General features: G+C 36.3%; 1 protein-coding gene across 1 annotated transcript in view; it reads left to right on the forward strand.

Moving 5' to 3' along the window:
- TNKS (tankyrase) overlaps positions 1–13,252 on the forward strand; it is a 91,582-nt gene extending 78,330 nt beyond the window's left edge. The window contains exons 23-27 of the mRNA XM_039345213.1: positions 174–248; positions 2,409–2,514; positions 3,875–4,061; positions 4,621–4,777; positions 6,562–13,252. Of these exons, the coding sequence (XP_039201147.1) occupies positions 174–248; positions 2,409–2,514; positions 3,875–4,061; positions 4,621–4,777; positions 6,562–6,648 (612 nt within the window). The 3' untranslated portion in view covers positions 6,649–13,252. The remainder of the gene's footprint in view (positions 1–173; positions 249–2,408; positions 2,515–3,874; positions 4,062–4,620; positions 4,778–6,561) is intronic.
- The last annotated feature ends 871 nt before the right edge of the window (positions 13,253–14,123 follow it).

The raw sequence follows: 14,123 nt of genomic DNA on the forward strand, positions 1-14,123 counted from the left end.
CAGTCTTTGATCGGAATGTCCTGGTTAATTTATTGACAGCCCATCTGTACTTGTCTATGATAAACCCAAATTTAAATTGCATATTGGCAGCATGTACCTAGATTTATCCAAGAATTGTTATCAACTAAATAAGATTTTATGTTTACTGACTCTACCATTTGATTGTTTAACAGATGCAGAGCACCATCAGGGAACACAGAGATGGTGGTAATGCTGGGGGAATCTTCAACAGGTATAATGTCATTAGGGTAAGTTTCAAAGGCTTTAAATGCCTAGCTCAAAAATTATTGATGGAAACAACAAATCAATTGATCCCAGCAGAAGGAAGTAGGGATGATACTGTGTCTTCAGCTTCCTGATTTTGAAGCTCTTTTGACTATCATCTAAGGTGGGCAAAGCATTTGAAAGAGATGCTTTACAAAGTACATTAGTAATGGCCTTTTTGCTGAAAACGAATAAAAATGAACTGGTGATTTCTGGATTTACCAATGTAAAAGGGCTGTATGGGGAGAAGGGAACTATGTTATATAATTTTGAAGAGGGGAGATTGTATTAAGCATATCTATAACTGCTGCAAAGAAAATTAGAAATCACTTTATGTATTCTTTATCCTTCTCTTTTTCTTTGCTCTCGATTGTTTCCAATACCTTCTTCTTTATCTTTCTTTTTTCTTCTATATATGTTCATGTTTATCTTTTATCTTTGTAAAAAAAATACTTAATATAAATTATGTGTGTGTATGTGTGTGTGTGTGTGTATATATATATATATATATATATATATATATATATATATATATATACATACGTATACATACAAGTACATCACAAGTGCATTAGCATACATACATACATACACACAAGTGCATTAGCGCAAGCAAAGCTAGTCTCTTTGAAGCACCAAAGCAACTTCACCCTTTGCATATTTGTGCAGCTGCTGCAAAGGCTGTTCTCGCATGTCTGCATGTACATGCACAGATCCTACGTCTGTGGAGCCAGGCAGCCAAACAAAGGCAGCTTTTGAAACAACTGCACCAGCCCTCTTGGAGGATAGCTGCTTTGTTTATACCAGGGGCCTTCAAACTTGGCAACTTTAAGACTTGTGGACTGCAACTCCCAGAATTCCTCAGCCAGCCGTGGCTGGCTGAGGAATTCTGGGACTTGAAGTCCACAAGTCTTAAAGTTGCCAAGTTTGAAGACCCTTGATTTATACTAACATCCACCACAGCTTGGAAGACTGCACATTTCAATCACTTTTCATCTCCCTAGTGGCTTTAAAATATTAAATCTTAAATTATTATTTTAAACAGTAAATGTAATATACATATGTACATTATGTACATATGTAATACATAATTTTTATTATATTTTATATTGTCTTCTTAAACTGATCAGAATAAAAAAAAGACATGTGTATGGGGATTTTTTTTACTTATCTACAAAGCCATCAAATTTCTAGTTCAGGTTCTCCCTCATTTTTATTTTATTTTTATTTTATTTTACTTATTTCATTTCAGTTAGAATAGGAGTGCTTTTTGCATTTGATTCTGCTGTCTTTCAAAGGGGCAGTTACAGTAGTGTTCCGTTTTCCTACTTACAAGCAATTCTGCTCTGTTCTTTCAAAATATGTGCAGTTTCGGTCAAGAACAAATATATTTTACTCGTAGTGAGTAAGTGAGCAACTTAATTTTATCCAAATTGTGGAGTTCTTAGTGATCTTGTGTTTGTTGTTTGCTTGCCGACATTTTATTACCTGATTAGGTAACATCTTCAGTGCTAGAAGGGAGTGGGGATTGATCTCTCTTCTAGCACTGAAGATGTTGCCCAGTCAGGTAATGAAACATCTGCAAGCAAACAATCAAGCTTACAGAGCACCAAGGACTCCGCCATTCAACCCTGAGCTATATATATTATTTTCTCTTTATTCTCTTCTGTTTATCCCAGTTATATTCATGTAGTTAACAATCTGATGATATGAACTTTGTAGGGAAGGATAAGCATTATATACTAGATTTGTTAAGAATACAGTAAAGATACAGTGCATAAAATATAGTTTTAAAAAGAGAAACAAATTGGAGTGATGTGATATTCTGTGGTAAGTATGAGACTTTAGTTAAATTATATCCATTTCATAGTTTGGAGAAAAATTGAGCTACTTGAGGTTGCCTGAGATGCCTGAACTTCTGTTTGTAGGTATATTTGTGAGCCTTACTAACAGAAAACAAAGCTGTCAAAAAGAAGGAGCAAATTAAATTAGCCTTTAATTATTCTGGTCATCATTACTAAAACTTAAGTTTTTTAAAACCACAGAATCCATTTTAAAAATGATGCAGTTTATAAAGTCATGCTGACTCAGGCTTCTGTACTTTTATCTTCATGGTGGATTTTTTTTTTTTCATTCTTCCATAGATTCAAAAGGTTGTGAATAAAAAACTAAGGGAAAGATTTTGTCATCGTCAGAAAGAAGTCTCAGAAGAAAACCATAATCATCACAATGAACGCATGTTATTTCATGGTATGTAAGGCAGCCCTCTAAGATGTGTATTTGCAGAATAACAACACTGGTTAAATGTGCATAAATTGTACTTTGGTTTATTTACCATTCTGCTGTTTGATTGATTGTGGATTCTGGATTCAGCTCCAAGAAGCCAAAATGGACCTTTGGCTGATTTTTCATACCTTATCAGTACAGGTGTGCTACTCCTTCTATAAGACTCTAGAGCATTTTCCAGCTCCTCAAAGAAATGGGGAGAAGTTTATGACGAAAGAGAAGGAACATGGTAGAAAAGTCCTGCTGTGAAAGCAGTGTTCCCTTGTGGAGGCAATTCTATCATGACCAATGTTTTGTTCAGGTTTTTTTTAATCCCATCTCATAAAATGTGATAAAGATGCAGGTCAGGAAAAGTACAAGAGAGGCAAGCCAGGCAATCCATCCTTCTCCACAGATAGAAAAAGGAATCTGCCAGTCATTCAGAGAATCTTTAAGTGTATGTTGCTTAGCAATAAAAATGATTACGTTCCTAGATGCAATTGTGCTGCAATTGCTTCCTATTAGAAAAAAAATCATAAACCATACATCACGGCTGCTGTCTTTACTATGTGCAAGGAATTGAACAAAGATTCTCTCTTTTCTGAGAAACCCAACCCAACTTCTCCAGTACGCTTAATATTAACACATGTCACTAAGTACTGGTGTTATCTCAACCCTTACATTAAGATAGGTTTTTCTGTCTTTGGGAAAAAATTAAGAGGGGGAGGTACGACATTTTCCTTAAATATATGGAAATTGTTTTCTTGAAAATCCACTGAATCTTCAGAATTCAGAATTTTCTGTCAGATTTTCCTTGGTTTATATCAGGGGTCCCCAACCTCTAGACCAGGGATGTCAAATTGCCGGCCTGCGGGTCGGATGCATCATGCCGAAACTGCGCCCACTCCATTGCTGGCAATGGAAAAAAAGTCACGATACATCGTGACACGTCACGTGACGTTGCAACTTTGACTCCCCTGCTCTAGGCTGTGGCCTACTAGTGGACCATGAGCTGTTTGCAACCGGGCTGCAGAAATGGCGGGTGAGCACACGCGCACTCACATCCCCATTTGTGCAAGCAGCGGGCAAGTGCGTGCACACACACTCCATTTGTGTGAGAGGCAGGTTTGTGTGCACGCCACTTGCCCAAGTGGATCTTGCTTGCCAGCTGCTCGTGCAGAACAGTCCCCTCTTCCCCCACTTGTCCGCAAAGCCAGAAAGGTTGGGTAACTCTGATTTATTTATATGATTGAACGTGGATTAATTATTTTGCTAATTTGATGTTAAGATGAAGTTACCATTCCTATAGGGCATGTACATGTTTACATGCTATGTTTTGTTTTAGGCTCTCCTTTTATTAATGCTATTATCCATAAAGGATTTGATGAAAGGCATGCTTACATTGGAGGGATGTTTGGAGCTGGGATTTACTTTGCAGAAAATTCCTCCAAAAGTAACCAATACGTATATGGAATTGGAGGAGGCACAGGCTGTCCTACGCACAAAGATAGGTCCTGCTATATCTGCCACAGGTGAGTTCTTGATACATTGATACATCTGGAAAATCAGGTATGTTTCCTTAACTGAATGAATGCCAAATTAGAGGAAAAATTAGAAAAAAGACAGCACACGTTTCTTAGTTTTCTAGCTTGGAAAAATATGAATGCTGAAATATGGATACTCCATAGCCTCTAGGAGGCTTCTGCAAAGTCAAACATGGTTCAGAGAACACAAGAATAAAACACAGTTTTTATTGCAACAAGTTGAATGACAAAAATGCAAACTGGAATGGCTTGAGGACCAGTTATTTGCTATCACTTACTTAGCCATGCATGCATTTGTGGAGAAATTGTTAGTTTTTCTGAAGTAGCTCCTGAATTGTGATTAAAACCATAGTAACATGGCCCTAAGAGCTGATGATTAAGCAAAAAGGAAAATTCCACTTTTTTACTGCTTTAAACAATGTTTGAGAGTTGAAAATTGATAGGTTGTAAAAAAACTTTAGATCTCTGACATTGTGGTGGTGCGTATGAAATGTTTTGCTGCAACTGGGTGCGCTTTTTAAATTATTTTCTTCCTATCTTCTTTCAGACAAATGCTTTTTTGCCGTGTGACATTGGGAAAGTCCTTCTTGCAGTTTAGTACCATGAAAATGGCCCACGCCCCTCCAGGGCATCACTCTGTCATTGGCAGGCCAAGTGTCAATGGACTCGCCTATGCTGAGTATGTCATCTATAGGGGGGAACAGGTAGGTGGCATATGAAAATTATCCATAAAATGAAAATCTTTTTGAAGACACATTCAAATACTGTGCATAAGGTCAGCCACGCCTTCATAAAAATACATTACTGTGTTCAAAAAAGCCAAGCAAGCTATAGAACAGTGGTTCTCAACCTTTGTGTGACGGCGACCCCCATCACACGGATGCATCGCGCATGCGCGGCGCCGCCCCCATGCGCATCATGCACGCGCGGCAGCGCCCCCTGAGAGGGAAAAATGGCGGATCGCGTTGTTTGGCGACCCCCGTAAAATGGTCGTTCGACCCCAAATGGGGTCGCGACCCATAGGTTGAGAACCGCTGCTATAGAAGAATGGATGCTTAAAGTGTCAAATTTAGCAGAAATGGCGAAAATTTCTGCTTACTTGAAGGATCATTCACAAGAAAGATACATTTCAGTCTGGAGAAGATGGATAGATTATATTCAGAATAAATATGGGACTAAAAAGTTCCATCTAGTTTATGAGTAAATTTTAGAGTATTATTATTATTAATAGTTTATTATAGTAGAATTTTTATTAGTTTTATTATTATTTTTAGTATTAGTATTGTTAACAATTTGGATATTGTATTGTTGAATAACATTGACTTGTTTATATTATTATGTTTATTTTTAATTTGTTTATACCTATGTTAAAGGGGAGTTAAAGCGCATTATGGACTTGGTTATTTATATAGTTGGTTAAAGATAGTTAGAGTTTGATTATTATATTTGTAACCCTGTACTCAGTTCTGGGAAGTGGGGGAGGGAGAGGGGGGGTTTAGGGTGGGTGGGTTTTGGGGTGTATACTGTAATTTTTATAAAACTTTTCAATTTAAAAAAAAAGTTAAGCAAGAAATACAGCCTTATCAAAGGTCCCTATTCAGCCACTGAATTTTCCTCCAGAACAATATGCACCCGTGATTTGTGGTAGACTACTGGAGCAGTACTGTACTCTGTAAAAAATAGTAGCTCCTGCCTTCAGAAGGACATCCTTAACACTTTCTGAAAATTAGAAAGTGATTTTCAAGCCGTTCTACTCATCAAAATCTAGGAGAGTGCTTAATTGTTTATATTAGGGCTGATGTGTCACACTATATCATACTTTCGTCATACTATGAAAAGATCTCATTTAAGCTCTTGTTTAAATGTTGATTTAGACTGTGAATTATGCTTCCCAAACTTTCATCACTTTCCATGCCATCTCCTTTCTCCAGAGGAGGAAAGGAACAAGCATGGCAGAGATCCATTTGCAAATGGATAAAAGTCCACATCAGATACACAGAGTTTGAATACTGTCTGGTGTAATTCCTACAATAGACTTAACAACAACAACAATACTTCTTCCCAAAAATCAGACAAAAAAAAATTGCTTCCATCAATTAGACATCATTGCCTCACCTACTGTGGCCTTTGCACTCCCTAAAAGTGTTCAGTGCAGTTTTTGGTAGAGTCAGTTTCTCTTCATACAATACTTAGGAAGATATCAGATGCTGACCTGGGCTTTTATACATCTTTTCTGTCCCATTAGAGTATGCCATTTTTCCCCAAATGAACAAGTGAAAAGGCAGAATTTCTATTTGAAGCCATGGAAAAGTATCTGTTCTGCATAACATGACAGATATTAAATGGATTGTGTTAGAAGCAAAAATAAAAGAGAATTGTGGTTCTTAAGACAGAAGTAATATAAAAATTAAGTAAAATGAACTTTTTCTGGTTTTTTAATTATTTCTGTATAACGTGCAGTAATTTGGGTGTATCTGCTTATTCGTAGGCTTACCCCGAGTATCTCATTACATACCAAATTGTAAAGCCAGATACTCCTTCACAGACAGCGGTGGCTGCGGAACAGAAGACCTAGTAGATGCTGGTTCATTGAAGTAGATTACGTGACTTATGTACTGGATGGTTGAGATTAGTTTCAAAACATCAACATTCTATGGAATTCTCATCATTCTGGAACTGCTTTATGTGTTTTATAAAGCATTGCTCTGTAAATGAATCTGAGTACCTGATCTGTACTCAGTTGCTACTATTCCTTTTGAGGAAATGTTTACGAAGATTTGCCTTTTAACATCCTTTCTCAGGCTCACTTTCCCTGCAGTTGCCATGGGTGTAATGAGAGCATCACTGCTTCAGTATGGATATATGGAAACGTAGTTTGTAGTGCTGCGCTACAACTCCTTTGAAAGAACAGCAGCGAATTCTGATGCAACAGCTGTAGTGAAGTGCAGAGCTTCTATTGAACCCATGCCATCCCCTCAGCATTCAAGGCTGTTTTTTCTTTTTAGAAGTCTTTAGTCAGTTATTTATTTTCACTTTATTCTTCTGTTACAAAAATGAGCCAGACCCTCCTTGAGGATGTTTTTGCACAAAGTCAAGTTGACTAAAATCACTTAACAATGCAATAGGAATTTCTTATCCAAGAAGGTGTTAGAGATACAGTTCTTTGGTCTGGGATTCTTTTTGCACTTTTATGAACTCTTTCATGTTGCTAGGAACATAATTTTAAGGTAGAAGCCCTGCTTTATTCCTACCAAGTTTCTCTTTCTTTATAAGGTGTTCATACTATAGCATCCATGTAGCAGTTTCTTTGGAAAATGGTCTCTGTTCCTCTGTTTTGCTTCCTCGTGTCTAATATTCCAGTATCACGGTTTGAAATGTGTCTTAATAAAATGCATAGGAAATACTTGTTGGATGAAACTGTATAGACACAGGATCCCAGTTTTCTCTCTGCCCTTGCTCAAGTGAAGTTGTAAACAAGTTAGTGAAATTCCTCAAGGTCAATTGAACTTGATATCTTCTGTTGGTATTTGTTCTGGGGCTTTTTAAAAATATTTTCATCAGATAATGAACAGCAAGGGAGCAGAGCTGTGAGTTAGAAGCCTAGTCTAATTCTACATGTATGAGTATAGTCCAAAAGGACCATTTTTTTTTCACAAAGGGCCTATTAGACTATAAAAATTGAGTGTAGAGCTTGCTTGAAGCCCTTTTTCCTTCAACAAGAATAACTCTTTATATTATGTCTGGATTCATTCATAGGTTGAACACCATGCAAATATCCTCCCAACACCTTATACTCCCCTCCCAGTAGACTAATTAGACCAGTTAGGCTGGTTATATTAAGGAGTTTATATATATATTTGTATTATTGCAGAAGACTGCTACTTAGTTTCTAATTGATTTCTATCCATTAAACTCATTCCCCCCCTGATTTTCTTTGTGGCAATTCCACTTACATATCACCTTGTCATCATCATTAATATCAAAAATCTACCAATAAAAACAATCTCCCTCCCACCCACCCCCTACCCCCCAAAACCCATCATTTTCAAACCGATGACTTTCAGGGAAAAGTAGTAGTAGAGATCTATAAGTAAAATATATAATGGAGAGAGACGGCAATATTGCTTTGCAAAACTTTTGGTAATTAAAACAGCCAAAGAAAATTGGCTTGCAATATGGTTCTTATGTGGGCATTTTTTTAATTCCTTGAAAGTAAAGGTATTATAGTATGAAATCTACTGGCATCTGCTTGGAAATGGGCAACGGTCTTACCTGATGAACAAAGCCACCACCAAAAATCTTCCTCCAAAGATATTTCTAATATATATTAGAAAAATATATCGAATGCATATTGGAATGATGTACGGTTTACAAAAAAAAGTCATGTAAACATTTGTCAGATTCAGTATTTGATCCAGGAGACAAAACAAGGTAACTTGCTGTGAATCTTTCAGTTGTGCTTCTGTTGTTTGAGGTGACTCAGTCTGCCTGGGTTTCTCAGCATGTGATGACATAAGGCCCAAACTCACCAAGATCTAAAATAAATATCTTAAGTTTGGAAAGGATCCAGATGATGAACATTCACTTAGAAACCTCTGTTTTTAAGCACAGCTCCGGGCAAAGTGCTAACTATGGTTGAATTGCAAATAGATGTGAAAAATCTACATTTTGACAACTTCACGTGGATACGAATTAGGACTCGGCTGTTTTTCATATTTAATTCAAATGGTTAACATGGATGTGGAAGCCTAATGTTCTTTTTCTCCAGTAAGAGAGAATATTGATTCTGTGCTTGTCTTTTTCCTCCAGTGTGATGGTTAATCTAATGAGTAATTTAAATCCTAAATTCTGAGAATCTGAAATTGCTCCTGTTTTATAACATGTTTCGTGTAGACTAAAAGGTGCTGTCCAAGGAATTCCATTTTCAGGAATTCCATTGTCTTGTAGTAATGTGATTTTTGTTACTCCTTTCTGGTCAGACTTTGAAAAATGGTGATCTAAAAATCTAATAAGGGGCATCCTAAAAAAAAAATTGCACACATAGCATTTAATGTCATTCAGTTAATGTTCCCACATGCAGGAGTTGAGAGTTGCTGCAAAGGACTTGTACACTTGATTCTGAACTATATTTCTTTGGCATAAGACTTAAACTAATATATTCAGTAGATTATCTCTCAATATGTTCTGAATAGAAAACCTGAAAAGTGATTTGGTCATATGTGTGCCACAGTCTTCAAAGTAACAAAAGTGGTGTTAGCCTTAAATAAATTACATTTGGGGCTTTCTTCAACCCACTGGTGTAAAAAATCCCAACCACATCAAGAGATAATAAGATGCCATAAATATGGTGCCATTCATTGGTCTTGTCCCACTCTGAGAAATATGTATAGGTTGAGACTTTTTCAGACATTAAATGTAACAGGCTTAATGTCACAATACAGTGTTGGATATAACCATAGAGCATTATCTACGTGGGCTTGATTCTAGCACTTGTAACCATAATTAGGAATTTTAAGCATCCTGATCATTTGTGAAGGTTACACCTAGTACAAATAGCAGTAAATCTGCTTACAGTAACATTTAGTTTTGAAAGGGATTCTACAGCCAATTCATTGATGAATATGTTTATATAATGTATGTATTTGCAACAACACATTTGTTGTATTACATGTTTAGGTACATACCTATAAATATAAATTGGTGAATAATCTGTTGAGCATTTTTTTTTAAATTACAGTCCTGGGAGTTGGGAAATGGGGTTTACAGCTATGATAATGTTTTTGGCTATTTTTGATTGGCCTAATGTCACATGCCATTGTGAGGAGAGGGGGAAAGGAGGCGAGATTGGGTATGCTAATAGCTACTTTATGCTTTATTTATTGCTGCAATTTGCAAAAAAGAAATAGATGTAGAATTTGGCTTTTTCTCTAAGATAACCATTTCATAGAAGAAACAAAGGATGGAGTGGTCTCATAGTTGCTCTCTCAGCAGACAGTCATAGAAACTGGGGGATAGAAATGGAATAAAGAGGTTTTTAAAATAGCCATCAATTAAAAAATACAGCATATTTTAAAATTTCCATCCATTAAAGCCTATGGATTCTCTGAATACATTATTCATAGCTCTAAAGTGCAAAATATATTACAGCTTTGTTTAGAAGTCCCAACCAATTCAAAGATGGTACTTTATGAATATAATCTCTTAGACTATTTTTATGCAGTGTCCAAACCATGGGATATTTGGTTTCAAGGGTTTTGCATGTTTTTGATTTAAATAAGGTTCAATCTTTGTCCACAAACCTGGAAAATCTTGGGAATGGTCATTTTTATTGTAGTGTAATCCTCAGCATTCTTGAATGTCTGACATTTCATCGTGGATTGCTGTCTGCCACGGTGATATTCCAGTAGTAATAGTTTTTTTTTTTCCTTCTGGGACCATTATCTGTCAATGTCGGAAATGACAAATGACAATATTAAACAGATACGAGAGAAGATTTTATTTTCCAAAGATGGGCAAATGCTGTTTTTAGAATGAAGAGGCAGAATTTCCAGATTGGAATCTCCAGCAGTTTCATTGGAGATCTATGAGCTGATATAATGAATGGTTGTAGTGTGCAGACTTGAATTGGGGTGGATATTCAGACCAATTACTGCAGCTGTGTGTTCTGCAATTTTATCCATTGTAGGCCAAGCAGCAGTTCCAAGAAGGCAATTTTGAGTTAGGAAATGTCACAAAGAGAACAATTTGAAGGATTTCCCCTACTTGCAAAATGAAAAACTGGAGTGTTAGTTCATGATCTTCCATGATACATGTTTCCGCCCTTAAAGAATCAATTGAATAAATGCAGGGATGACTCAACCAGTAGATAGAAGATTGAGATTTAAAGGACAACAAATCACCAGCTATTTGTTTTCTCTCATTACGGTGGGAGAATTTTCTGCCCTAGGCAGCAAAACATTTTCAATTCCATCTGCCTATTAAAATACTAAATTTTGTCACTGAAAAATTTGATTTTTACATATGCCTTTAACTTGATGTACATGCATGACGTCCTGATATCTCTTATTTTAATACTATTTTCTTAGCTCTTTCCTCCAAGTCACAACTGTATATTATTGTATCCTGGTGTGACTAAGACACAACTACATAAATAATGAGCCAAATGCAGTCTGTCGAAGCATGTTCTTATGGCAGCATAAAGCATATACAAAAATGTACCATTTGAACTCTAGTTGCTGTTTACAAGAATGAAGCCAACATGCAAAGTCCACTACTGGATTCCATCACCTTGAAGGCCTGACTACACAACTGCAATGATTCTTGTGATCCAAAGTTCTTCATGGGTAGCATCTGTGTATGGGGTATTGTAAATGTGGACCAAGCCACTGAGTTTGCTATCTGCGACCACCCTTAATGCTGATTTGTCTTGCAACTATGTATGGTAGTTCATGAGGTTGCAATCTAATATGGAAGAGTTAACATTTCTAATATTTCCATACACTACATCAGGGGTCCTCAACCTTGGCAACTTTAAGACTTGTGGACTTCAGCTCTCAGAATTCTGAGAGTTGAAGTCCACAAGTCTTAAAGTTGCCAGGATTGGAGACCCTTGCACTACATGATTGCAGCCTCTTATGGGAAAGTATAACAAAGCATTCCACCACCAACTGTCCAGCTGATTCTTTTTAAACAAGGATATAAACTATGTCTGCAAAAGAAACTTCATTTTTTCTGGAGACCTTATTTTCAGAATTCAAATACAACCGTAAACCATAATGAGGTTTGTTTGTTTTTAAATTACTGTAACACAAAACATAAACTCATCAACCATGGTTCATTTCTTCGGTGCATTCATATAGTGTTCTAAAACTAAGAGTATATCTTCAGCATTTTCTAATAACTTCTCAGTATTTTTCAGCCAATAGAAAAAAGATTTACATATGCTGTACTTTTTTTTCATAGCTATGGAAAAATATGGAATAGAATTGGAACTGCCTGTCTTCCTAATGGTTGAATCTCCATTAAAACATAAGTTTGTAGATTACAAATATTTTAGTGAGAGCAAAACAATCAGAATTTCTTGATTTGAAAACAGAGCTTTGGTGGTACTTGTTTCTTGGGTACCCCCCCATGCCAAAATTATATCAAATTATTAAAAAAATAGATAAAACAGTAACAATTGGTTATGTAGAATAGAATAGAATCATGTATATTTGTTCTATTTATACAATTTATACTTGGTGCCAGATGTTAATAAGGAAAATGAATAATACATAATTGTGGCTTGCACAAGAATTTTGTGATGTAGTTTCCTTCATGCTTTATTAGATGGGAGAAACATGAGGCATACTAAATAATTGAGAACAGTTTTCAAAAAAGTAGCTGTACAACATCTATTGTATCAAAGCAAAGTCTTGTAGCAGCTTAAAGGCTAACAAATAATTATAGCATTTGCTTGTTTTTGGAGCAGAAATGTTCCCTAAAAGTTTGTGCCCTAATGTAAGGCATATTTTCCTCTTCCTGTCTTCCATTCATGTTTCTTTTAGTCTGTAGGTTTGAAGAAAAAAAAAGACAAAATATGCATCTAAACAAAAATATGTGTATACCACTACCATTTTGTAATTTATTAATCATAAAATAGATGTTTTTGTGTACTGGTTCTGCGGAAAAATAGTTACTGGTAAAAGGTTTTAAAGGCTTGTTTATAGTGCAATTTCAACAATATTTTTTAATTTATTTGTAATGCCTTCAAGACTTCCAGCAAGTTTTCAGAATTGGTGACTTTGTTTATATAGATTGATGGCTACTGCAAAAAAAAACCCCACCCTCTTTAAATCATTTTGGCACCTCATTTATTTTCATAGGCATTAAAATACTAGCTTTGCATTTTGAGAATAATCTTGTGTAACTTGCTTGCATAGCTAGCCTTGTATTCTTGATTTCTTTTGGCAATAGAAAAACATGAAGTCTTGGTATGGTTTCTTCATTGTCTGTGAGTTGGAGTTGGTTATTTCCCTTTTTTTTCTTAAGAGTTAGGTTCTCTTAATTTACCAGTGTGATGGAATTTTGCAAAAAGCCAATGTAACAACTGAGTTAGCTTTTGTGCTTTCACTTAATGTCAGACATATAGTACTTGTGACAGAAAAGAATCAATAAACACTCCTTTTTTAATACTTGAACATTTGTACTTTTACTATGACATGGAACCATTCTCCTGTAATTGTAGTAGTAGTGTTGGTCGTGATAGCAGTCGAGATTTCCTTCCTAGCTTTCTGCCGTATTTCATCTTAACCTCTTCAAAATGCCTTTTGTTCACCCTCCGCACAGATAGACACAGTGTGTATTTTAGTGTATCTTGTACTTGAGCAAACTAGAAATACATCTGGCCATTATATAAACCAGGGGTCCCCAACCTCTGGGCTTTGGCCCAGCACCAGGCTATGGCCCGTTCAGAACCAGGCCGCAAAAGTGGCAGATGAGTGCATGCAGCTTCACTTGTGTAAGCGATGCACATGTGCCCACACCTGCCACTCTCAGAAAACCATCCCCTTCCCCCAGTAGTCCGCCAAGCCAGAAAGGTTGGAGACCACAGATATAAACCATCTTTTTATCATCACGTTTCCCTATAAACTTGTTCCACAAATAAAAGTGAAATTGTATCTTGCTTACTTGAGAAAGGTGGGAAATAAATTTACAAAATGCCTAAAATCAATCTCCAGTGGGCCTGCAGTCTACAAAAACATTGTTAGAATCTACCTAAATTCTCTGCAAAGTGTCACTCAAAAGCATGTTTTTGACACTATCCCCTTTTAAATAGGAAAAATAAAAATACCCCTGGTAGTAGGAAGGTTTGAATGCAGAAACTAATGCATGTGGCCCTCAACTGACAAGCACAATTGAGCCCAAACGTCCTGTTGCTAAAGCAAGATAGTTAAGTGAGTTTTGCCCCATTTTACAACCTTCCTTGTCACAATTGTTAAGTGAGTCACTGCAATTAAGTTGGTAGCACAGTTGTTAAGTGAATCTGGCTTCCTGATTGATTTTGCTTGT

This window comes from Crotalus tigris, unplaced genomic scaffold, assembly GCF_016545835.1.
Source record: "Crotalus tigris isolate CLP2741 ecotype Arizona unplaced genomic scaffold, ASM1654583v1 scf7180000017946.1269602, whole genome shotgun sequence".
Lineage (NCBI taxonomy): Eukaryota > Metazoa > Chordata > Lepidosauria > Squamata > Viperidae > Crotalus > Crotalus tigris.